This window comes from Pleurodeles waltl, chromosome 7, assembly GCF_031143425.1.
Source record: "Pleurodeles waltl isolate 20211129_DDA chromosome 7, aPleWal1.hap1.20221129, whole genome shotgun sequence".
Taxonomy (NCBI): Eukaryota; Metazoa; Chordata; class Amphibia; order Caudata; family Salamandridae; genus Pleurodeles; species Pleurodeles waltl.
Genome location: NC_090446.1, coordinates 677,216,177 through 677,243,779, shown reverse-complemented (window position 1 = coordinate 677,243,779; position 27,603 = coordinate 677,216,177). Strand labels below are relative to the sequence as shown.

Genomic DNA, 27,603 nt, shown 5'->3' with positions numbered 1-27,603 from the left:
CTGCAAGCAGACCGGAACCGGGGCACCCCCTTCTCTCCATTCTAGCCTATGCGTTTTGGGCACCACTTTGAACTCTGCACCTGACCGGCCCTGAGCTGCTGGTGTGGTGACTTTGGGGTTGCTCTGAACCCCCAACGGTGGGCTACCTTGGACCAAGAACTGAACCCTGTAAGTGTCTTACTTACCTGGTAAAACTAACAAAAACTTACCTCCCCCAGGAACTGTGAAAATTGCACTGTGTCCACTTTTAAAGTAGCTATTTGTCAATAACTTGAAAAGTATACATGCAATTGAAATGATTCAAAGTTCCTAATGTACTTACCTGCAATACCTTTCAAACAAGATATTACATGTTAAATTTGAACCTGTGGTTCTTAAAATAAACTAAGAAAAGATATTTTTCTATAACAAAACCTATTGGCTGGATTTGTCTCTGAGTGTGTGTACCTCATTTATTGTCTATGTGTATGTACAACAAATGCTTAACACTACTCCTTGGATAAGCCTACTGCTCGACCACACTACCACAAAATAGAGCATTAGTATTATCTATTTTTACCACTATTTTACCTCTTAGGGGAACCCTTGGACTCTGTGCATGCTATTCCTTACTTTGAAATAGCACATACAGAGCCAACTTCCTACACAGATGCTTTATGTTTTGTGTTGACAAAGACTAAGGGTCATTAGTAGAGAAGAATAATGGAGTTTGTAGCAAAATGAAAATGTCACTTACCCAGTGTACATCTGTTCGTGGCATCAGTCGCTGAGATTCACATGGTATGCATGAGCTCGCCATCTGGTGTTGGGTCGGAGTGTTACAAGTTGTTTTTCTTCGAAGAAGTGTTTTCGAGTCACGGGACCGAGTGACTCCTCCTTCTGTGCTCATTGCGCATGGGCGTCGACTCCATCTTCGATTGTTTTCCCCGCAGAGGGTGAGGTAGGAGTTGTACTATAGTAATAGTGCCCGCGCAATGAAAAATGTAAGTATGTACCTATTAAAGGATTAGATAATATATATACAAATGTACAAAATTGAAGGTAACTTCTGAACTGCTACAGGCTTCCGGGGAGGTGGGTGGGTCCATGTGAATCTCAGCGACTGATGCCACGAACAGATGTACACTGGGTAAGTGACATTTTCAGTTCGATGGCATCTGTCGCTGTAGATACACATGGTATGCATAGACTAGTAAGCAGTTAGTTCCCCATAAGCGGTGGTTTAGCCTGTAGGAGTAGAAGTTGTCTGAAATAGAGTTCTTAATACAGCTTGACCTACTGTAGCTTGTTGTGCGGATAGCACATCTATACAGTAGTGTTTGGTGAATGTGTGAGGCGTAGACCAAGTGGCTGCCTTACATATTTCCTGCATTGGGATGTTTCCTAAAAAGGCCATTGAAGCACCTTTTTTCCTTGTTGAATGTGCCCTGGGAGTAATGGGCAGTTGTCTTTTTGCTTTAAGGTAGCAGATTTGGATGCATTTAACTATCCATCTGGCTATACCTTGTTTTGATATTGGGTTACCTGCATGAGGTTTTTGGAATGCAATAAATAGCTGTTTAGTTTTTCTGATGTTTTTTGTTCTGTCAATGTAGTACATTAATGCTCTCTTGACATCTAATGTATGTAGTGCTCTTTCAGCCACAGAATCTGGCTGTGGGAAAAAAACTGGTAGTTCTACCGTTTGATTTAGATGGAATGGTGAAATAACTTTTGGTAAAAATTTTGGATTAGGTCGTAGGACGACCTTATTTTTATGTATTTGTATAAAAGGCTCTTGTGTTGTGAACGCTTGAATTTCACTTACTCTTCTTAGAGATGTAATGGCGATGAGAAAGGCAACTTTCCAGGTTAGGAATTGTATTCCGCAAGAGTGCATGGGTTCGAAAGGTGGGCCCATGAGTCTTGTTAGAACCACGTTTAGGTTCCATGAAGGAACAGGTGGTGTTCTTGGTGGTATAATTCTTTTAAGTCCTTCTATGAATGCTTTGATAACTGGTATCCTATACAAGGAAGTTGAATAGGTAGTTTGCAGGTATGCAGATATTGCTGCAAGGTGTATTTTAATAGAAGAGAAGGCTAGCTTTGCTTTTTGTAAATGGAGCAAGTAATTTACTATATGTTTTGGAGTTGCGTCTAGTGGTTGTATCTGATTATGATGGCAGTACCAAACAAATCTTTTCCACTTACTTGCGTAGCAGTGTCTAGTGGATGGCCTTCTGGCCTGCCTTATGACTTCCATACACTCTTGGCTAAGTTGTAAGTGTCCGAATTCTAGGATTTCAGGAGCCAGATTGCTAGATTCAGCGATGCTGGGTCCGGGTGTCTGATCTGTTGGTTGTGTTGCGTTAACAGATCTGGTTTGTTGGGCAGTTTGATGTGTGGTACTACAGACAGATCTAGCAGTGTTGTGTACCAGGGTTGTCTTGCCCAAGTTGGTGCTATTAAAATGAGTTTGAGTTTGTTTTGACTCAATTTGTTTACTAGGTAAGGAAGGAGAGGGAGAGGAGGAAAAGCGTAAGCAAATATTCCTGACCAGTTCATCCATAGGGCATTGCCTTGGGATTGCTTGTGTGGGTATCTGGACGCGAAGTTTTGGCATTTTGCGTTCTCTTTTGTTGCAAATAAGTCTATTTGTGGTGTTCCCCAGAGTGTGAAGTAGGTGTTCAGAATCTGTGGGTGGATTTCCCATTCGTGGACTTGCTGGTGATCTCGAGAGAGATTGTCTGCCAGCTGATTCTGGATCCCCGGAATAAACTGTGCTATTAGACCAATTTGATGGTGGATTGCCCACTTCCATATTTTTTGAGCTAACAAGCTTAACTGCGTTGAATGTGTTCCTCCTTGTTTGTTTAGATAATACATCGTTGTCATGTTGTCTGTTTTGACAAGGATGTATTTGTGGGTTATGATTGGTTGGAAAGCTTTTAGTGCTTGAAAAACTGCTAATAATTCTAGATGATTTATATGCAGTTTTGTTTGATGTATGTTCCATTGTCCTCTTATGTTGTGTTGATTGAGATGTGCTCCCCACCCTGTCATGGAAGCATCTGTTGTTATTACGTACTGTGGCACTGGGTCTTGGAAAGGCCGCCCTATGTTTAAATTTATACTGTTCCACCATAGAAGCGAGAGGTAAGTTTGGCGGTCTAGCAACACCAGATCTAGAAGGTGACCCTGTGCTTGAGACCACTGTGAGGCTAGGCACTGTTGTAAGGGCCTCATGTGCAGTCTTGCGTTTGGGACAATGGCTATGCATGAGGACATCATGCCTAGGAGCTGTAGTATTGTTCTTGCTTGTATTGTTTGGTTTGGAGACATGTGTTGAATGACCCTGTTGAAATTGTGGATCCTTTGTGGAGTTGGCGTTGCTACTCCTTTTGTCGTGTCTATTATGGCTCCTAGATATTGCTGTACTTTGCTTGGCAGAATGTTTGATTTTGCAAAGTTGACGGTGAACCCTAGTTTGTAGAGGGTTTGTATGACTTGATTTGTGTGGTTTGAGCATTGTGTGAGCGAACTGGTTTTGATTAGCCAGTCGTCTAGATACGGGAACACATGTATTTGCTGCCTTCTGATGTGTGCAGCGACTACTGCTAGGCATTTTGTGAATACTCTTGGAGCGGTTGTTAAACCAAAAGGCAATACTTTGAATTGGTAATGTATTCCTTTGAATACAAACCTTAGATATTTCCTGTGTGATTGATGTATTGGTATATGGAAATATGCGTCCTTGAGGTCTAGGGTTGTCATGTAGTTGTGTTTTTTGAGCAATGGTAACACTTCTTGTAGTGTGACCATGTGAAAGTGGTCTGATTTGATGAATGTGTTTACTACTCTGAGGTCTAGAATTGGTCTCAGTGTTTCGTCCTTTTTTGGTATCAAGAAGTACAGTGAATAAACTCCTGTGTTTATTTGTGTGCTTGGTACTAATTCTATTGCATTTTTTTGCAGTAGTGCTTGAACTTCTATCTCTAGAAGCTGTGAATGGTATTTTGATAAATTTTGTGATTTTGGTGGTATGTCTGGAGGGAATTGCAGGAATTCTATGCAATAACCATGTTGGATAATTGCTAGGACCCATGTGTCTGTAGTTATTTTGTCCCATGCTTCGTAATATTGACGTATCCTCCCCCCCACTGGTGTTGTGTGGGAGGGGTGAGTGACGTGTGAGTCACTGCTTGTTGGTAGTGGTTTTGGGACTTTGAAATCTTCCCCTATTCCTAGGGAATTGCCCCCCTCTATACTGGCCCCGAAAACCTCCCCTGTACTGTCCCTGGTAGGTGGGCGGTGCGGACTGTGAGGTGCTAGCTTGTGTGGCCTGACCCCGAAACCCTCCTCTAAAAGGTGTTTTGCGGAAGGTGTTATAAGATCCTCTGCTCTGCGGGGAGTAGAGTGCGCCCATGGCCTTGGCAGTGTCAGTGTCCTTCTTGAGCTTTTCTATGGCTGTGTCGACCTCCGGACCGAACAGAAGTTTTTCGTTTACTGGCATGTTAAGCACTGCCTGCTGAATTTCTGGCTTGAATCCAGACGTTCTGAGCCATGCGTGCCTACGGATGGTAACCGACGTATTAATGGTCCTTGCGGCCGTGTCTGCTGCATCCATGGAGGAGCGTATTTGATTGTTGGAAATGTTTTGACCCTCCTCAACAACCTGTTTTGCTCTTTTTTGCAGATCTTTTGGGAGATGTTCAATGAGATGCTGCATCTCATCCCAGTGGGCTCTGTCGTATCGCGCTAGCAGCGCTTGTGAATTTGCGATGCGCCACTGGTTTGCTGCTTGGACCGCAACCCTCTTCCCGGCTGCATCGAACTTCCTGCTTTCTTTATCTGGGGGAGGTGCATCCCCAGAAGTGTGTGAATTTGCCCGTTTTCTGGCAGCCCCTACCACCACAGAATCTGGTGGCAGCTGAGAGGTGATGAATACAGGGTCCGTAGGAGGCGCCTTATACTTTTTGTCCACCCTAGGCGTCACTGCCCTACTTTTAACTGGCTCCTTGAAAATGTCCTTTGCATGGCGTAGCATGCCTGGGAGCATCGGCAGGCTTTGGTAGGAGCTGTGGGTTGAAGAGAGGGTGTTAAATAAAAAATCATCCTCTACTTGTTCAGAGTGTAGTTCCACATTATGGAATAGTGCTGCTCTAGCCACCACTTGTGAGTAGGCTGTGCTGTCTTCCGGTGGTGATGGCCTAGTTGGGTATGTGTCTGGGCTGTTATCAGACACTGGTGCGTCGTACAAGTCCCACGCATCCTGATCTTGGTCATCGTGGCTCATGGCGGTGTGAGCTGGCGAATGTGACGGGGTGTAAGTTGGTGAAGCCGGAGTTACAGGTGGAGGCGAGGGAGGAGGTGTTACCTTTTGTGCTGTTTGTTGCTGAGGAGTAAACTGAAGCGTTCTCTTTCGTTTGACAGGTGGAAGGGTACTGATCTTCCCAGTCCCCTGCTGAATAAAGATACGCTTTTGCGTGTGATCCATGTCAGTGGATTGCAGTTCTTGTTCAAATCTATGTTTCTTCATTTGTGAAGACATAGAATGCTCTTCAGTATAGGAGCCTGAAACAGGGTCTGATGTCGCTTTTTTCGGCTCCGAAAACCCTGTTGATTGTTTTTTAGGCTCCGAGGTAACCTTCCTCTTTTTCTGTGCCGAAAATTCTTGGCCTCTATGGTCTTCGGCGCCACTGTCTCGGCGTCGATCCGTGTCGACACCGAACTCTCGGTGTCGATGCTTCTGTTTAGCACTCTCTCGGTCCCGAGGAGGCTGCGTGCCGGTGTCTCGACCGAAGTCGGACGATGTCGACACTGAATGGGCCTTTTTCGGTGCCGATTGTTGGTCACCGAGAATTTGGGTGGAGCCATGGCCGGTTGGCAGTGGCGTCCCCTGGGCCTTCTTTCCTTTTTTAAGTTCTGATCTCGACGTCTTACTCACAGTTTTTGTAGAGCCTAGCTCGTCGGAGTCTGAATCCTGGATGGAAAAGGATTCCTCCTGTTCCTCTTCTGTCTCGAACTGTCGACGCTCCTTTGGCGTGGACGCCATCTGCAGTCTTCTCGCTCGACGGTCGCGCAGAGTTTTTCGGGACCGGAACGCCCGACAGGCCTCACAGGATTCTTCGCTGTGCTCGGGTGACAGGCACAGGTTACAGACCGAGTGTAGGTCTGTATAAGGATATTTGTTGTGGCATTCGGGGCAGAATCGAAACGGGGTCCGTTCCATCGGCGTTGTTCTCCACGCGGTCGGGCCGACTAGGCCCCGACGGGGTGCCGAAATCTACCCCGAAGGGCACCGAAGCGCTTCGATGTTCAACGCGTCGTCGTATGTGTCTATCTCGAACCGGATCGCAACGATACCGTCGAAAATCTTCCGTTTTCAGCTATCTTTCCGTTCCGAAACCCGGAGCGACAGGAACACGTCCGAACCCGATGGCGGAAAGAAAACAATCGAAGATGGAGTCGACGCCCATGCGCAATGAGCACAGAAGGAGGAGTCACTCGGTCCCGTGACTCGAAAACACTTCTTCGAAGAAAAACAACTTGTAACACTCCGACCCAACACCAGATGGCGAGCTCATGCATACCATGTGTATCTACAGCGACAGATGCCATCGAACCTGCCATTACTACACATGGAAACTATCAATACAACTGGGGAAGAGAGAAAATAAACTCTTATCCAGGATGGAGTACAGAGTGCTAGGAGATAATGAGGAAAGACTAAAGGTGGTGAATGGATTAAAGAGCAACCAACAGAGTTCTACGATAACTTCAATCAATTAAAGTCAATGAGAGAAACAAATTACAAAGAAGCTTCAGGATACAGTGAAGTGGAAGAAAGAATAAGTGAGGATGGATGGAAAATATCTGACAAATAAGGAAGAGTGTAACTGGAATGGAGAAATTGAGCTTTAGAGGAACAGAGGTGACAGACTGCTCGAAGGTTGGCGAAACAAGAACACATCTACAGGGGGTTGAAATGACGGTGAGAGGAGAATGGGAAACAATAGGTGCCTGAGAGGTGCAGTGGCTAAATATAAGTTTACATAGGGAGATGAAATAAGTGAGAAAAGCAAAGTAGATCTGATACCTTAAATACCAAAGCGTCCTGAATCCAATAAAATTGCCTGCCTATACGAGGAACCAAACAGCAGTAGACAAACTACTAGAATTACTCTGTTACCTCTTGTAGACACTGTATTACAGTGATGGTCAGAAGGGGATAGCTCTAGCTACTGAAAATTAACACCTAACGTAGTGCTATATTTCCGTAACTTACTATTGTCCAGCCTCTTCCACTGATTTGGTATCATCATTTCAGCACTCTCTTTTCCCTTCAGACGTCCATTTGCATCTTGTTAGGAGACTTAATTCTCTGGTAAGAGAAAGACAATCACTGATAGGAGGTCAATGTTCCTAATGCCTGCTCTGCCACTGACCTGAACAAAATGCGACTTGTGCAACATATTGTAGAAGGCACACACATGACCTTGTTGTCAACTCTCAAAACTTTATTGTAGTTTGGTCAGGTATTTTTCTCCCATGGAGAGGTCAGGCTATCTCATAATTTACTTTGCTCTTTTACAGCAAGGCTATTTCACCCTCATCCTTGTACCTCTTTCAAAAAAATACTATACAATGGTCCAGTTTGGGGGACTGGGTCACCCACGATATAATTGAGCAGTGGGCCTGGACGCAAACCCTGTGGCCAACAGAAAACCAAACTTAGTGGCACAGTTGGCTTAATATGTTTAAAAAATATCCAGAAACTGACTAACAAAAAAATGAAATGATGTCATGGTTAGGTAGGGGAATAAGACCTGACCTTACGTTTAAAAAAAATATATAAATATATATATATCAGAAATTCACTGAGAACCCCAAAGGTTAAAGTGACATAATAGTTGTGTAAGAAGGTCCTAGCTTAGGTTAAGAAAAAGGCTAGAATTTATCAAAAGGTTAATGTTGGATAGACTTCTAAAGTGCACAAATACCCGGAGGTGTCTTGGCGCAGATCTTGCTGAACCAAATGACTGATACCGCATTTAAAGCTTAAACAGCAGACTCTGAAAGGCTTTTAAGGCCTTCCGGAAGGTCAGGAGATTAAGCACCGCCTTAATTTCCATCGGAAGGGAGTTACATTCCTTTGTGGCAGACAGCCAGAAACTACTTCTGCCCCATGAGGCTTTCTTTATTCGAGGGACACAGAGGCATATAGATTTTGCCGAGCGGAGTGTTCTGGACGGAGTATACCACTCCAGACATTCCTTCAGGAATGCTGGAGCATATCTGTGTAATGTTTTAAAGGTGATACATAAAATTTTAAAAAATGATTATTTTATTGGTTGGGAGCGAGTGTAGTTTCCTTAAGGCCTTAGAGGCTGATTAAGATTTAGGGATCTTTAAAATAAGGCATGCTGCAACATTCTGTATAACCCGTAGTTTGTTTATTAGTTGCTGCTGCAAATTGGCATCCAGGCTATTACAGCAATATAATGTGGAGAGAACAAGGGATGTGATCACCAGCCTCCGCAATCCTGAACAAATGAAGGGAAGGATTTTCTTTATTGTTTTTAAAACATAGAATGCAGATGAGATAACTGAATTAATCTGGTCAATGAATGTCAGCTTGTTATCCAGGACAATCCCAAGAGTTTGGGTTTTCTTCACCGGGGATGGGAGTGCCCCCCAGCTCTTGGGGCCACCAAATCTGGGACGAGAAAGAGTTTTGGGTACCAAATAGCAAAACTTCGGTTTTTATCGTTGTTTAGTTTCACACAGTTCTTATTCATCAAACCACTGACTGCTAACATGCAGTCATTAACTTTTTGTTCCTATATGAGAGTCATTTTTGGTCAAAGAGACGAAAATCTGTGTGTCGCCTGCATAAGAAGTCAGGTCAAAACCGAACGAGCGTATCAGGTCAGCTAAAGGAGTCACATGGACGTTAAACAGAGTGGAGCTCAAGGAGGATCCCTGGGGCACCTCACACGGCAGCAAAAAGGGGCGAAGAATCCAAAGGTTAAAGTGAAGTTGTAGTTAGGTGCTGACATACCAGAAAAACGAATGTTTAAAATACAAAAAAACACACTGAAATTCACCAATTCTAGTTTGCTGAGTTACATGTATGTCCTTCATGCACTGCTTATGACTTCACATAACCAACACAGCACATCTATCACCAACAGCATGATAATAAACATAGCCTTTGATTACAAGCTGGACATACAGCACAATGCACCCACATTTGCTAGATGTTACTCTCTTTATTTGTGATTCACCTAGCTAATAAGCAAAATGTCTCTATTAACTTTAATGGGTTAAAAAAATTCCTAAGTGACGAACACCAGGCAAAATTTAGTTGGTATTCTATTAATCCTTAATGGGATCAACCTCGTAAAGCCTTCACATAGTCTGTGATTTTATGTTACAAGGTCGATAGGTATATATTTGCCACTGAAAAGACACCTTCTGCCAGGCTCTTTAGACAGCCCTTCATAGTTTGATAAAAAGCACCGCCCACACTCTTGAGATGGGCACAATGGCCTATAACCTGTGAATGGAACACCCCTATTTCTACTTTAATAACCTGCAATGCATAAACATTTTCTGTGAAGTTCTGAAAATAAACATCAATACTTCATAAACAACCTCATTATATACAATTAATTTACAGCAATGTATTACAAATGTGCAAGCAAGTGGCCAGACATACACAAGTCGATAATTCATTGTCAACAGAAAGTTTGGGCTTATTCACAGATTCTTTGCAGTAGGCTTTGACGTTACGGAATATTACTCTAAAACCCACATGAGATGCTCCTAGACTCTACCTTGTTTAACATGGAATACTAATCGCACCCCAAACCTTAGAGATTTTCAAAGGGTACATCATATAACTTTCAACATGCACAACAACTGCCTCAAGGATGTATGCTATTTGCACGCTATGCATCCACACATGTTCATATACTAACTCTATGCTGTATAGGACTATGGTGTCATCAGTGATGTTATCAGTTTGTTTAACCTAAGGAACATTCTTATTACCGTTCCTAACAGTAATGTCACTTTAACCATAGGTGGTTTCAAAGAAAAAATATATATATTTTTATATATTATATATAATAATTTCAGAGAGAGAGTGAGTGTCCAGGAGCAAACAAGGGAGAATACAGAACGGGTAACGGTATAGTATGATCCACTATTTGCAGTGAGTGATTCGGAGCCAAAGTCTGATTGGTTTGCAAATGTCACCAGAACCCTGAGATGGTAACAGAGGACTATATTATACAGGGAACCCCTTGTGTATTTAATATATTACACGTTTATGTTGAGACGGTTAGCCTAAAAAAAGCTGTTTGTTTAAAGAGCTAAAAACAATGGGCACTGTTTGGAATTATCTTTTTTTTACTGATCTTGAACAAAATGTTAAAATGATAGGTAGTGGCAACGGTCAGTGGATTTAGGCGATTCTGTGGTTGCATTATTTACTGCATTCTTATGGATTTATTGCATTTGCAACATAATTTACAAAATATGCAGATTTCACCAAAAATGTTGTTTCTTTATTGCTTTGATAAGGATACCAATAGAGATTGCACCGCTTAATTTGTAATTCTTCAGCAAAATTTTGATAAACTTAAAGCATAATTTGGTCCTCGTCCAAGCATCCCTGAAATACCATGTTAAAGCACTGCAGTGTGGTATGAGGGCTCAGAAGAGGATGATGAAATCTGTATTTCATAGGCAACCGTGAAATACTTAAATATACACACCCACATGTTTTTTCACCATTGTGCTCTCACACAAAACTGCTCAGCATTCTTGGCTAGCATTTATTTTATATTGACATTTAGTATTACAGCGGATGAAATTAGATGGTGTCTGTAGATATATGTTCACACTGTACACCTGAGCTTTCCACAACACTGCTTGTCGCTTTCCAAAAATAATACCTCTCACTGTTCACTTTTTGGTTTATTGATGTTTATTTTGGTTAATTTTAGAAAACAATTTGCTGGTATAAAATACGTATAGCATTTTTGCGATGATGGTCTTGAGTTGAACTCCTTGAATGTACTTGCTAACATGTTGAACCACATTCTGAACCAAAATGTACTTAACTGAATATTAAAATGTAGTGTTTCAGATAAAATTAAATCTACTCCATCATTGCCCAGTACAATGAGCACATGCTGAACAAAAATGTGCCCACTGTATTGAGCAATGTATGGAGTAGATTTAATTTTCTCTCAAACACTGCATGTTAATATTCACTTAAGTAAATTAGAAGCCCTCATCAATTCTCAGAACTCCAAGGCATGCCCCATGATATGTTTACCTCTCCAGTTTGCCGATCATGATCCATGCAGGGCTGACCATCTCTTGGAGAGTAAATTGTATAGCTGAAAATTTAAAAAAAGACAGTTATTACATAGTAAATAATGCGTTCAGAACTAACGATTTTGTAACAAAATCTAATGCAGAATATGAAGGGATTGGAAGCTTTAATATGGAGACATACTTTAAAATATACTCCTCAACGTGTGACACTAGAATGAAGCTCCCTAGATAAGACATATCAAACGTATTCCAAAAGTAACATTATGAAGTGCTTCTTTATGAAAACTGGGGAAATGTATCCAAACACTTTTCAGTAAAGGTAATGTGGTTTTTAATATTTGAGTTTGAAAAAACTGCTATGAGACAGCAAAACACAAAATGTCACAAAGGCATACTAAACAATTAGGTCTAAAAGACAAAACTCGTACGAGAAAAATCAATATTAAGCACAAAAAAAAATTCAGTTTATAGCACAAATCAGAAGTGTTAATGATCAGGTGACTTTTGAGCCAGGTAAATGCACAGCTGGTTCTTAAAAGCAAAAGAGGAAAAGGTCCATCTAGCAGCAAAAACACCAGTGACAGATATATGTAATATTAGATTAAAAGCAAAGAGAACATGTGACGTAATTAGAGCCTGCTTCATAACTATAACGGAAATGGAAGACAGTGGGACTAATGGTCCTCTTCTGAAGCATGGGGTATCCATGCAAGGTGTCAATCGGTTCAGTTCTGAACTATTTAATATTTTTGGGCTTGTTTGGCTGCAATTTGTAGGTACTGAAGGAAGACAGGATCTTTACCAGTTCTTTATTAAGTTATCTTGCTGAGCACAGGTTTAAATGTAGGAACACAAGTAATCTGTATGTTTTCGAGCAAGATGCAGAACTAAGTAGCACGTATTTCCATTGTGTTCAGTGGCCCTATGCTTCTTAGATAACACCTCTATTCCTCAGTACTTGCTCCGACCTACAGGTGTCATACTGATGTAATGTGGTAATTATGTCCCAGTTTACCAGTCCTCGTATGACCACCTCTCCCCTTCCAAAAACAAAGAGGGAAAGGAATACTATGGCTCAGACTTTCTAGAACCTGTACTGAAATAATGTCCAACTCCCATGTACGATCATTAAAAATGCTCACCGTTTCCCAAACTTTATTCTATTCCTCTCTTTGAGGGTCAGGAACTGCCACCGTACAAAGGAGTCGTAATATGGGTTCACATCAGTGGTGATGAAAGATCGTCGCCAGTCCACCTTAAAAAAAAAAAAAAAAAAAAAAAAAAAAAAAAAAAAAAAAAAGGAGCATCAAATCATCAACAAAAGAACAAATAAACAAGGCACTTCTCTAAAAATATGTGGTTTCTAAACGTTGTCATCCATTGAAGGTAAAAACGTTGCAACTTAGAGTCGTACAAGGAGATTGTGGTGCAATGGTATGATCCACATGGATCCCTGTACATTTTATATGACCAACAAAAACAAAACTGTTGTTAAATATTACCACTGAGAATCACTCTGGTCCAATCCTAAGAATAGGTAGTCATGGAAACTACAATTGCGTTTTTACTACTCCTACAAATAATATCACTATCTGTGATATAAATATTGCTTAAGGAACGTGGCAACATCTTCTCCAAACTTGAACCCAAATTTGGAACCCTGTCAGGACACAAAAAATGAATATGTTGGGACATCAAAAATATACCGTTATCCTTGAACATATTGCTCAACTTTCATTGTCACTAAATACCAAGTGTCCAGGGTTCATGGTCTTGTCAGTTTATAACCTATCCTTTCAAAGGGTCACACAGTTTGAAATACCCTCATAATATTTGGTTAAAGAGAATAAAAAAATATTATTGCACTGTGTAGCGATAAGTGAGAAGCAGCAACATTAAACAGAGGATTAAGATTTGTGAGGAATGCCAAGTAATGAGTGCCCAGTTCGGTTCATAGTTGAGCAAAGAAAAGACACACAAAGGAGTAGAGAATGGAAGTTTGGGCAGAAATTAGAAAATAAATGAATTGAACTGTTGGCCTAAGGGCGTGGAGAAACAGCATATAAGCGGAGTGCCTACACTTGGCAACAGTGAAGAAGCAAATGTTAAAGAGGCAAGGCAAAAGGGGAGACAATGGATGCACGGAGTCACCACTTGCGCAAAAAGGAGACTTGATTAAAGGATTGAGTTGATGTTTAGGTTGACAGAATCAACTATGCTGGAGCAGGAGGCTTGAAGCAACTGGGGACATGTGGGAGAATCAGAGATGCATCTAGTCTACTTGGTTTTCGGAACACAGTTTTTGATTAAGCAAACAACCTTCAGGAGGAAAGCAACCGTTACAATTATTAAGCTTTAATTTTGGCTCACTAATGTCAATTAGGAACTGGTGCAGAGAGATTGCTAGGGATGTGAGAGCGAGGGGGAGGCTTATAGAAGAAAGGAAACCGAGGTCTGGGAGAGAGAGAGAGGGTAAAAAAGAACGGAAACAGACAGGTAGCAAGTCTATGTGTAGATCAAGAGAAGAGCTCCTCATGAGAGTAGAACAGAGAGAATAAAGAGCTGGGATTCTCAGCAAAAGTTGTTGGACAAGTGGAGAAAAAACTGGAATGAAGAGGGGATTTAAATACGGAGAAGAGAACTCGTTCTTTCAATATTTCGGAAGGTGAAATGCTGTTGAAATAAAAATCGGCTCCTCTTACACAGACTTCGGTGCCTGTTGTACAAGAGAAGGGCTTTGATCTTGAGCACAGATGAATGACTGTAAAGAAATGGCTCCCTGTTGCAGTTACCCCCCACTTTTTGCCTGATACTGATGCTGACTTGACTGAGAAGTGTGCTGGGACCCTGCTAACCAGGCCCCAGCACCAGTGTTCCTTCACCTAAAATGTACCATTGTATCCACAATTGGCACACCCTGGCATTCAGATAAGTCCCTTGTAACTGGTACTTCTAGTACCAAGGGCCCTGATGCCAAGAAAGGTCTCTAAGGGCTGCAGCATGTCTTATGCCACCCTAGAGACCCCTCACTCAGCACAGACACACTGCTTACAAGCCTGTGTGTGCTGGTGAGAACAAAATGAGTAAGTCGACATGGCACTCCCCTCAGGGTGCCATGCCAGCCTCTCACTGCCTATGCAGTATAGGTAAGACACCCCTCTAGCAGGCCTTACAGCCCTAAGGCAGGGTGCACTATACCATAGGTGAGGGTACCAGTGCATGAGCACTGTGCCCCTACAGTGTCTAAGCAAAACCTTAGACATTGTAAGTGCAGGGTAGCCATAAGAGTATATGGTCTGGGAGTCTGTTTTACACAAACTCCACAGCACCATAATGGCTACACTGAAAACTGGGAAGTTTGGTATCAAACTTCTCAGCACAATAAATGCACACTGATGCCAGTGTACATTTTATTGTAAAATACACCACAGAGGGCACCTTAGAGGTGCCCCCTGAAACTTAACCAACTAGCTGTGTAGGCTGACTGGTTCCAGCAGCCTGCCACACTAGAGACATGTTGCTGGCCCCATGGGGAGAGTGCCTTTGTCACTCTGAGGCCAGTAACAAAGCCTGCACTGGGTGGAGATGCTAACACCTCCCCCAGGCAGGAGCTGTAACACCTGGCGGTGAGCCTCAAAGGCTCACCCCTTTGTCACAGCCCAGCAGGGCACTCCAGCTTAGTGGAGTTGCCCGCCCCCTCCGGCCACGGCCCCCACTTTTGGCGGCAAGGCTGGAGGGAACAAAGAAAGCAACAAGGAGGAGTCACTGGCCAGTCAGGACAGCCCCTAAGGTGTCCTGAGCTGAAGTGACTCTTACTTTTAGAAATCCTCCATCTTGCAGATGGAGGATTCCCCCAATAGGGTTAGGATTGTGACCCCCTCCCCTTGGGAGGAGGCACAAAGAGGGTGTACCCACCCTCAGGGCTAGTAGCCATTGGCTACTAACCCCCCAGACCTAAACACACCCTTAAATTTAGTATTTAAGGGCTACCCTGAACCCTAGAAAATTAGATTCCTGCAACTACAAGAAGAAGGACTGCCTAGCTGAAAAACCCCTGCAGAGGAAGACCAGAAGACGACAACTGCCTTGGCTCCAGAAACTCACCGGCCTGTCTCCTGCCTTCCAAAGATCCTGCTCCAGCGACGCCTTCCAAAGGGACCAGCGACCTCGACATCCTCTGAGGACTGCCCCTGCTTCGAAAAGACAAGAAACTCCCGAGGACAGCGGACCTGCTCCAAGAAAAGCTGCAACTTTGTTTCCAGCAGCTTTAAAGATCCCTGCAAGCTCCCCGCAAGAAGCGTGAGACTTGCAACACTGCACCCGGCGACCCCGACTCGGCTGGTGGCGATCCAACACCTCAGGAGGGACCCCAGGACTACTCTGATACTGTGAGTACCAAAACCTGTCCCCCCTGAGCCCCCACAGCGCCGCCTGCAGAGGGAATCCCGAGGCTTCCCCTGACCGCGACTCTTTGAACCTAAAGTCCCGACGCCTGGGAGAGACCCTGCACCCGCAGCCCCCAGGACCTGAAGGACCGGACTTTCACTGGAGAAGTGACCCCCAGGAGTCCCTCTCCCTTGCCCAAGTGGAGGTTTCCCCGAGGAATCCCCCCCTTGCCTGCCTGCAGCGCTGAAGAGATCCCGAGATCTCTCATAGACTAACATTGAAAACCCGACGCTTGTTTCTACACTGCACCCGGCCGCCCCCGCGCCGCTGAGGGTGAAATTTCTGTGTGGACTTGTGTCCCCCCCGGTGCCCTACAAAACCCCCCTGGTCTGCCCTCCGAAGACGCGGGTACTTACCTGCAAGCAGACCGGAACCGGGGCACCCCCTTCTCTCCATTCTAGCCTATGTGTTTTGGGCACCACTTTGAACTCTGCACCTGACCGGCCCTGAACTGCTGGTGTGGTGACTTTGGGGTTGCTCTGAACCCCCAACGGTGGGCTACCTTGGACCAAGAACTAAGCCCTGTAAGTGCCTTACTTACCTGGTTAACCTAACAAATACTTACCTTCCCTAGGAACTGTGAAAATTGCACTAAGTGTCCACTTTTAAAACAGCTATTTATGAATAACTTGAAAAGTATACATGCAATTTTGATGATTTGAAGTTCCTAAAGTACTTACCTGCAATACCTTTCGAATGAGATATTACATGTAGAATTTGAACCTGTGGTTCTTAAAATAAACTAAGAAAAGATATTTTTCTATATAAAAACCTATTGGCTGGATTTGTCTCCGAGTGTGTGTACCTCATTTATTGTCTATGTGTATGTACAACAAATGCTTAACACTACTCCTTGGATAAGCCTACTGCTCGACCACACTACCACAAAATAGAGCATTAGTATTATCTATTTTTACCACTATTTTACCTCTAAGGGGAACCCTTGGACTCTGTGCATGCTATTCCTTACTTTGAAATAGCACATACAGAGCCAACTTCCTACAATGACCTTGTGCTTGCCAGGGAGCTAAATCAAATGTAACTGCTGTTTATTCAGATAGTCTTTGATGCTGTAAACACATACTGAACAAAACGGAGTAAATAACCAAGAGATCAGGCTGATGGCCACTGCCAAATAAAACAATAAAACAAATGTTGCTCAAGGGTAACAGTTCCTGAGGTGTCATCGTGCTTATTTCTTTCTAACTTCAGCAAGCAAATGGTAGAAGCTCTGCAAACATAAAGATGAATGTGTAGGATCCAGGTAACATGTCACTGCAGTACCTTAAGTCCCATGCCCTTGAGGTCCTGGATTGCCAGAGGTGGAAAGTAGCCGAGCCAGTGCTCGGCCTCAGAAAATTTCTCTATCTCCTCATCAGAAAGGCCCAGTGACTGCATGATCCCCCACTGGAATTTGGATGAGCCGGCCTTGGCAGCAGCTTTGCTCTGACAGAAAAGAGACACAAAAACCGTAAGGTTTATGCTATGCAAAGAAACAATAGACGGGCTTACTGATAAGTTTGCTTCATGTTCACAACAAAGTTCCTTAGTTTTACAGATTTCCTGAACCTGTGATTCTTAACTATTTGACGTCTCTGGACCCCACCTAATCATTACTGTATCCCAGAGACCCCAACAGAATCATTATTGGAATCCGGGGACTCCCAATGAGTCTTTATTGGAAGCAGGGGACACCAGTCTAAGCTTTTTCAATAATTTGTAGCACAACAAAATACCCAAAAAGACAAACAAGCGTTCATCAAACAAATACACAAATGATGAAATATTGTATTTAATTCAAAAATAAATCTGAAAAAAAATTATGGCGATGGGAAAGTTGGAGCATTTCTAAATTCAACTGAGGACACTTATCTTTCATACTAAATTCTGTTTGATACACTTACACTGATCCTACAAATCAATATGAGGACACCAACTTCATTTTTAGCTTCCAATTTCAAATGTCTTCACATTTACAGAACGTTGTAAAATTTTCAAGTTTACATTTTGCTTCTTTAGTGATATATACTTTATTAATCTATTAATATGTAATTTTTTAACCAGTCGTGCCTACCTCCCACCCCCTGCCCCCCTTTCGAGTAGGCTTTGTGGTCCCCCAAGGGTCACCGGACCACAGGATAAGAACCATTGTCCTAACCTAACAGGAAAATAATCTACACATCCATTTGCTGCATATGCTCAGGTTTGACTCTGGTCCATATTTCACTGTCTTGCAGTTGGCCTGAGTAACGCTTCTTGCATGAAAGCATACATGTTCTTATTACCATTGACAGTACTCCTTTCAGCCTTATAACAAATAAAACTGCACTCCTTCGCAGTTTTACCATTCAGCTCAAATGTGCTATTACTCAGATGTGTTTAGGACAACAGTCACAACAGGCATGGAACGCGGGGAGACGTTAGTCTTCCCAATCTGTTGTGCAGTATTGTCTTCCCACAACACCAAGCTTAGAAGGAGCACTGTCGGTGGCCATGCTTATTTGTGTAGCTGATGGGAAAGCCGACTGCTTTCCGGGAGCTAACTGTGCAAAGAAAGTTTAGTTAAACTGTGCCTCAAGTCTGCGTAAACTGAAATACAAAGGTAACAGAGTCAGAGAATGGGGTGCATTGTGTACTTAATTGTGTGAGGAATTTCATACTATAGCAACACACCATAAGCACCTATCAAATTTTAGAAGAACGTATGTTCAGTCAGGAAGGTGTAGTTTCCATTGCTGTTTCAATACCAGCCTCTGTTTTCAGTTATGTGTATTTTACCTTTTTGCCTTTCGTCTTGTCTTTAATTATTACGTCTTCAGCAACTTTAACAGGCGTTTCATCTTCGTCTTCATCATCTTCCTCAGGAAACTGGGGAGGGCAACCATACAGCTCCATTTCTCTCTTGAGCTTATCAGCACAGGCCTAGGAGAAAGACATTACTATAGAGCCACATAGTAGGTCGATAACACTGCTTATGCATAAATAATTTTGCAACAAACAACTGCCAGACAGTTACAAATAACAAACAAACAGGTGGCAACTGTACCTCATGTTATCTTGATATTCATTCTTCACATGGCTATTTTCCCATGCCACTGCGCTATGCAGCATGAATGGTCAAAGTGCAAGTAACAGTACATTTTCTAGCAGGTATAGCCTGTCATCTTGGAGATGATTGGTTAAGAGCGTTGAGAGCTAAATACCTCCAAAGCAATGCAAGCTCTTCACTTCACCGTACCTCAGAAACAGACCGGTAGTTCAATTATATTACAACTATATTACAATCACAAACTTTCAGATAAACATTGGTCTGCTATTATTCGCTTGCATCAGAGGAGTAGCTCTTGTGCCAAGCCAACATCTCCATCTATATTACATGCGTCAGAGAATCAAATCTCTACATACTGCATCTGAAGTTTTGCAGGCCTTCTTTGCTCCCCAAATGAAATGTTCTGCTATGATTTTTTTTTTTACTTTTTAATATGCTTCTTAAATTTGTATTAATCTTATCAAATTATTTTGTAGAAATGGGGATTGTAAATCATACGTGAAGGTTTTGGGAGTCTACCCTATGGTCTTTTTAGATGTATGTGTTATGTGGAGTCAAAGGTAATAATTTCAATAATCTCAAAAGGATGGAAAGCAGAGTACTGCATGCCATGACTTTAACCTGCTACTTGTGCTTTACATTTCCTTGCTAAGAATTAAGGATGTAAAGAAGGTAATACTTCTGTCAAAATTATATAACACTAATTATTCCAAATCACATTTGATCTCTCAAATTAAAGAACAGTTAAATCCAGAGTATTTGACTTCTGTGTACTTTAATAAATGGAATTTCATGACTTGAGGTGAAGTATAAATTGACAGTTTTTTCAGCGATGTCCCACACAAGCTCACCTTAATTGGCATTCCAGTGCAATGCAGTCCAAAGGGGAACAAACATCTCTTCCCCTTCAACCGTTGATACCCAACTGCAAACTTTAAAAAGAAAGGAGGTATTTAAAAAAACAAAGTTTATGCACTCAGCCAACACCACTGCACAACATTAAATATTTAAATTGGACAGCTTAATGATGCCAGTCGGCAATACCAACCAGCAAACAGTCTCAAACAGGGAAACCGGCGAACCCCCTTACATTTAGCAAGGGCCTCTCAGCAGCAGGAGTACACCATCGAGTGAGCATAGTACAATGAGATAACATAGCTAGAAAGGAGAGTTCATTAATGTAGTTGATCACTGTACAGGCAGGGGTTTTTTTTAGAAGAAAAAGCAGTGTTCTGAAAATACTGAAAGCGAAGGGCATTCTACAAAACTGGAAATGGCCACCAACTGAGAATCCACTCAACCTTCACTAATGTGCATTTGAGATGCTGGAGCTGAAACTGTTGTTTCCAGTAAGGAATCCAGACTCAGCTAAGAGGTTATCTAGATTAGCCATGTTGTCCCCTTTTTCAACACTCTTTGTAAGTGCTGAATAATAAACAAAGTCAACTGTTTAATACTACATCACTTTGCAATGAGGGATGTCCTGTAAATAGATGCCATACAAAGATTTAACACATACATAAAGTACACAGAACAAGAAGAGATATTTTAATGGATTTCAGGGACTTCCAGACCATACTTTGAAAATGGTTTTCCTCCTACAGACCCAATTTATCTCTTTTTTTCTCCAGCAACACTCCTATACGGCCCTCTTTACCACTCCTCGTCCGTCAAGCTACTAAACTCAACACCTATTTAATTTACAAATCAACACCAACTACTCTTGAAAAACTCATCACCCATACAGCTATGTATACATTAAACCTACTAATACCCCGTTTTTGGAGTTTACCAGTGAAAAGGATACTCCCCTACTAAACATAGCTTGTAAGGCAGAAATTATCGGTGTCTACTTCTAGCCAGAATCCATTTGTCACAGATATGCACTCTTATGTTGGCATGCCAATCCTTTTGGAGTCCCATGCACAAAAAGGAGAACATCCACTACACTGATAAATAAAGAGGCTCAGCCAATGCAGGTATAAACTCACTAGTTGGTTCTCCTCTGACAGCATAGTTAAGCAATCAAAGACTTCTCTAGGAGGTCTTAAGGCTCAGAATCTAATACACCGTGGTACAGTAAAAAAAAAAAAAAAAAAAAAAAAAAAGCTTAATTCCTTGTTAGGGCTAGACCTTTTGGAAAAAAAGAATGGGGCTTATATACACATGTAAAAGTACAGAAAAAGTTACAAACATGAAACTCGGAGATAAATATTCATAGAAATAAAATAATATAAAAAAAATGAATGAAGTTACTAGCAAATTTTGAAGATGATTTATGACCCATAGAGCTTTCTGTAACGTTTCCTCGTTAGGTGACAGATTTTTCTATAAAACTGGCACTGTGGCTAGTTAGGTTATGGGGCTGCACTCAAGGAACTTCAGATTAGGTTTGCTTTTTTACCTCTGTGCTAACAGTCATTGTATAATTTAACCAAAAGGACATAGGTGACAGACTAAAATGAAAAAAAACCTTGCTATATCGGTTTCAATAACCACCACTCCGGGTGAGACTCGAAAATTAAGTGGGCTTTCCAGTCAGATAAATACTAAAAGGTCAGTGAATAAAAGAAAAATACCCACCTACATGGCAATGATCCCACCAATTGAATAAAAGGTGCTGTACAAAGTTGAGCCTCAGTGTGCAAGTCAATGATGATTGCATGGGATGATTACTTGTGTCCAGTCATGCCACGTTCAAAAGTTTCCAAAACCAGTTAAGGTCTAACAGGTTTATTGCCTTTAGCAGGGGTAGAAGTAACTTTCCACCGACAACCATTGTGAAGTCCTAGGGCTACTTATCTTTAGGGACCCGTGTCAGACAATTAGAAAAAAAAAGAAAAAGGGGGGAGGCTGAAGGAATTATCTGTGGGTCACCATTAACTATATATGATAATCAATAAATAACTTTATTCACAGCACTTCTGCTGCATAAAAGTACACAAGATCATGATCATACACATAACGTATAACAAAATTCAATCAGATACAATTATATTCGACAAAAAATAACTTAAAAACCAAATATAAAAACAACTGAATTCATTACATACATGCAAATTAATCGCCAGGAGAACAAACTAGTGTAAGCCTCTCACCTTTAGGCTGATGCCTTTCTAACTGTTTAGTACCGGCCAGTTAACGGTTGCCACAAGATAGTACGCCAAACGTTACTGAAGCTGCTGCAAAAATAACCGCGCTGGCTTACATTGCTGAAAGTTCAATTGTTTAAGGAACGGGTGTAGGAAAGTACCATCTTGCCTGGCATGTTACCCCCATATTTCACTATATACATGTTGTTTTAGTCTATGTGTCACTGGGACCGTGCCAGGCAGGGCCCCAGTGCTCATAAGTATGTGCCCTTTATGTGTTCCCTGTGTGATGCCTAACTGTCTCACTGAGGCTCTGCTAACCAGAACCTCAGTGGTTATGCTCTCTCTGCTTTCCAAATTTGTCACTAACAGGCTAGTGACTAAATTTACCAATTCACATTGGCATACTGGTACACCCATATAATTCCCTAGTATATGGTACTGAGGTACCCAGGGTATTGGGGTTCCAGGAGATCCCTATGGGCTGCAGCATTTCTTTTGTCACCCATAGGGAGCTCTGGCAATTCTTACACAAGCCTGCCAGTGCAGTCTGAGTGAAATAACGTCCACGTTATTTCACAGCCATTTACCACTGCACGTAAGTAACTTATAAGTCACCTATATGTCTAACCTTCACCTGGTGAAGGTTGGGTGCAAAGTTACTTAGTGTGTGGGCACCCTGGCACTAGCCAAGGTGCCCCCACATTGTTCAGGGCAAATTCCCCGGACTTTGTGAGTGCGGGGACACCATTACACGCGTGCACTGTACATAGGTCACTACCTATGTACAGCGTCACAATGGTAACTCCGAACATGGCCATGTAACATGTCTAAGATCATGGAATTGTCACCCCAATGCCATTCTGGGATTGGGGTGACAATTCCATGATTCCCCCGGGTCTCTAGCACAGAACCCGGGTACTGCCAAACTGCCTTTCCGGGGTCTCCACTGCAGCTGCTGCCAACCCCTCAGACAGGTTTCTGCCCTCCTGGGGTCCAGGCAGCCCTGACCCAGGAAGGCAGAACAAAGGACTTCCTCTGAGAGAGGGTGTAACACCCTTTCCCTTTGGAAATAGGTGTGAAGGCTGGGGAGGAGTAGCCTCCCCAGCCTCTGGAAATGCTTTGCTGGGCCCTGCTCTGGCGTGAAACTGGACAAAGGAAAGGGGAGTGACCACTCCCCTGACCTGCACCTCCCAGGGGAGGTGCCCAGAGCTCCTCTAGTGTGTCCCAGACCTCTGCCATCTTGGAAACAGAGGTTTCTGTGGCACACTGGACTTCTGTGGGTGGCCAGTGCCAGCAGGTGACGTCAGAGGCTCCTTCTGATAGGCTCTTACCTCTCTTGGTAGCCAATCCTCCTTCCTAGGTAGCCAAACCTCCTTTTCTGGCTATTTAGGGTCTCTGCATTGGGGATCTCACCAGATAACGAATGCAAGAGCTCACCAGAGTTCCTCTGCATCTCCCTCTTCACCTTCTGCCAAAGGATCGACCGCTGACTGCTCAGGACGCCTGCAAAACCGCAACAAAGTAGCAAGACGACTACTAGCAACTTTGTATCGCTTCATCCTGCCGGCTTTCTCGACTGTTTCCAGGTGGTGCATGCTCTGGGGGTAGCCTGCCTCCTCTCTGCACCAGGAGCTCTGAAGAAATCTCCTGTGGGTCGACGGAATCTTCCCCCTGCAACCGCAGGCAACATAAGACTGCATCACCGGTCCTCTGGGTCCCCTCTCAGCACGACAAGCGTGGTCCCTGGAACTCAGCAACTCTGTCCAAGTGACTCCCACAGTCCAGTGACTCTTCAGTCCAAGTTTGGTGGAGGTAAGTCCTTGCCTCCCCACGCTAGACTGCATTGCTGGGTACCGTGTGATTTGCAGCTGCTCTTCTAGGATTTCCTTTGTGCACAGCCAAGCCTGGGTCCCCAACATTCTAACCTGCAGTACACAACCTTCTGAGTTGCCCTCCAGCGTCGTGGGAGTCCCTTTTGTGACTTCGCGTGGACTCCGGTTCACTCTTCTTCTAAGTGCCTGTTCAGGTACTTCTGCGGGTGCTGCCTGCTTCTGTGAGGGCTTCCTGACTTGCTGGGCGCCCCCTTTGTCTCCTCATCCAAGTGGCGACATCCTCGTCCCTCCTGGGACCCAGCAGCATCCAAAAACCCTAACCGCGACCCTTGCAGCTAGCAAGGCTTGTTTGCGTTTTTTCTGCGTGGGAACACCTCTGCAAGCTTCTTCACGACGTGTGACATCCATCCTCCAAAGGGGAAGTTCCTAGTCCTCTTCGTTCTTGCAGAACACCAAGCTTCTTCCAACAGGTGGCAGCTTCCTTGCACCCTCAGCTGGCATTTCCTGGGCTCCTGCCCACTCTCGACACTGACGCGACTCTTGGACTTGGTCCCCTTGTCTTACAGGTACTCGGGTCCGGAAATCCACTGTTGTTGCATTACTGGTGTTTGTTCTTCCTGCAGAATCCCCCTATCACGACTTCTGTGCTCTCTGGGGGTAGTAGGTACACTTTACACCTACCTTTCAGGGTCTTGGGGTGGGGTATTTTTCTAACCCTCACTGTTTTCTTACAGTCCCAGCTACCCTCTATAAGCTCACATAGGTTTGGGGTCCATTCGTGGTTCGCATTCCACTTTTGGAGTATATGGTTTGTGTTGCCCCTATACCTATGTGCTCCTATTGCAATCTACTGTAACTTTACATTGCTTGCATTACTTCCTTTTGCTATCACCTGCATAATTTTGGTTTGTGTACATATATCTTGTGTATATCTCTTATCCTCATACTGAGGGTACTCACTGAGATACTTTTGTCATAAAAATAAAGTACCTTTATTTTTAGTACTTCTGTGTATTGTGTTTTCTTATGATATTGTGCATATGACACCAGTGGTATAGTAGGAGCTTTACATGTCTCCTAGTTCAGCCTAAGCTGCTTTGCCATAGCTATCTTCTATCAGCCTAAGCTGCTAGAAACACCTCTTCTACACTAATAAGGGATAACTGGACCTGGCACAAGGTGTAAGTACCTCTGGTACCCCCTACAAGCCAGGCCAGCCTCCTACAACGGGAGGAGAACGTTTCTTAGGGACTGAATAAAACAAAACAAAAAAACATAATGTGCATAGTTGACTGAGTAGATTTCCCATCACGAGGACGGGGGGAAGCTCAGTGAGGGGGTTACATCTTGCTTGATAACCCACCATCAACGGAATATAATTGAAACTAAATCTAGTAAGGACAAAACGGTTCTGGTTGATGTCAGACTGTAGACAGGTACGTTTGAATCTCATCTTGGGGGAATATCTGCTTATAAAAACACACAGAGGATTTAATGTAATTTACAGTTTCCTTCCTGGCCATACTTGTCTCCATATATTTCTGTTTAAAGGTATCTTTCGTGTAACTACAGCACAAACTAGGGGATTAAAAAAAAGCTAAGTTAGCCCTATCTCATCCAATGTTGATTTAACATACACAAGACAGGAAATCTCTTAAGACCGCAAAAAGTTGATGTAATCCCTAATGATCAGGCAATTCAAAGGAGCAGATTCCCTCACCCATATAGCTCTCCATAACAAGAGTGGGGCCTTTTTTCATTTTATCTTCAATGTAAGGAATACCTAGCTCAACATGACAATGCGGTTGAACAACCCTGAGGGACAGATAAAAGTTTTCTATAAAAAATACATATTTTTTTAAAGCATTTGCCACCCTCTGAATCCCACTTGTGTCCACTGTATCCCATAAGCGGCTACGGAAAGTGACTTGGCTGCATAGATTAGCAAAATCTCTTTCACAGGTTTAGCCACCAGTTTTTTGCAGAACTTCTGAATTCCTGCAATAGACTTTTCCATGAGCCCCACCTTACTGGCCACCCTAGGCTTTCAAGATTTCTGATCAAAGAGCACTCCAAGGTAAGAGAAGGAATCCGTCTCCTCCACCCTGGCTTTGCTAATGTAAAAAGAGAGGATTCTCTTTGGACGCTTCCCACATCTCATAATAAAGTTTTTTTTTTAATAAACCTGTAGATCAAGGTCTTTCAAGAAAGCAATGTTGTCATCAATGAGCCCCTGTAAGGCTTGGACAGTTCTTGCCATCAGTACTGCATCGTATGCATAACGTAATGTAGAAAGGGGACGGAAGTCCACAAAGGGAGTATCTCTTGATCTAAATGTATGGGCCATTGCTATCTTATTTGTATACAAAGAAAAGAGAAATGGGGTATGGACGCAGCATTGCCTCACACCTCTCAATATCAAATAGTTCAGTACACTCATCTCTGCCATAACAAATTGACGCTGGTTCCTCAGAGTAAAGCGGTCTAATGAAAATAATAATATCATTATCAATCCCCATTTCCAGCATGAGTGTCCATAACTTGGAATGTGTCACGCAGTCAAGGCTTCTGACAAATCCATGTACACCATGAACAAAGCAGGGGTGTGGAATTTCGTTGTTTCAGGTCAAGGACAACACGTTTTCATGTTTATCTTGTCCTTGGGACAAGTAGGCCCAACCCCTTGCAGCATAAACCCTTTGGCTTCCAGTTTACAGGGAAGAGAACTGTCTGCATTTGAGATAATATTTGTGTCCAAATGTTAATGCTGTTCAAATTTGTGTTTATGGTTAATTAAAGCAAAGCCTTTATTATTAGGGTGAGAGCTCTAAATAAAAATGTTTTAAGCTCCCACTGCTCTACTGACAGTGGTCCCAGTGCAAATAATGTGTAGACGTTTGCAAAGTATAACAATATGAAGCTATGTATAATGCTCCCAGAATGCTCTCCGATTAGATACAAATATTTGCAAAAGCTTGAAAGCAAGATGTGATTCTTTGCTTTTCAAAATCAAATGTTCACAAAACAATGCAACTAGGAAAAAAATGTTTTGCTAAATTACTGTGAAATGTTAGATGCCATTTCTTTGAAGCAGGAAACATGAAAATAAACAAGCATTGACAAAAACTAATAGGTCCAACACTGGTGGCCAGTCTTTTGGTTTTGTCAGTGTGGGCTTTGTTTTGCCATGGCTTTTGTAAACCTTAATTGTTGTGAGAGCTGCCAGGCCTTTTCCATTGTAACAAACAAGTTAAAAAAAATATGTTTGGTCTCAAAAAGCACACACATTGCCGCAGCAGTTCCTTGCACTAAACAAAATTACTTTGTGTATCATTATGCTCCTTGTGGAAGAGAAGAATACTAACACTCACAATAAAGCCAGCCAATAGATGGACAGATAAATAGAATTTTTATAAAAACAAAAGCTCTTGCATAATGCCAGACCTAATTAGGGGCCCCAATTCTTAAAGAAAGTCACAAAAGTGCACCCATGGTATATGTCTTTGCATTAATGCAGAATTATGGTATACACAAATTCACAGGACCTTACAGAAGAAGACCAGGAAATTATGCTCCTACAAAATATTTGTGAATTGTATTTTATCAGGAGCAAATATGCATGTGTAGATTTGCTCATGCAGAAATCTACTGAGCGTTTACAAATTCACTTTGCCCTCAAACACTTTTTTTCCCCAACCTTGGAAAAACTTCCACTTCTGCCCTTGTCAAGTTTAAATTTCTAACCTTTTCAGTATGGGATTAGAGAAGAGCTAGTGAAAATCCTTAAAAGATGCAATAGGTTTGCACAGACTCAAACGCATGCCAACCCTAGAATTGCTTGTTGTAG

The 27,603-nt window shown here is 42.7% G+C and overlaps 1 protein-coding gene across 1 annotated transcript in view; it reads right to left on the bottom strand.

Annotated features, from left to right (window-relative positions):
• LARS1 (leucyl-tRNA synthetase 1) overlaps positions 1-27,603 on the bottom strand; it is a 360,224-nt gene that overhangs the window by 291,412 nt on the left and 41,209 nt on the right. Inside the window, exons 4-8 of the mRNA XM_069244681.1 lie at positions 19,681-19,761; positions 18,559-18,702; positions 17,065-17,226; positions 12,477-12,589; positions 11,333-11,396 (exon numbers count right to left, since the gene is read on the bottom strand). Of these exons, the coding sequence (XP_069100782.1) occupies positions 11,333-11,396; positions 12,477-12,589; positions 17,065-17,226; positions 18,559-18,702; positions 19,681-19,761 (564 nt within the window). The remainder of the gene's footprint in view (positions 1-11,332; positions 11,397-12,476; positions 12,590-17,064; positions 17,227-18,558; positions 18,703-19,680; positions 19,762-27,603) is intronic.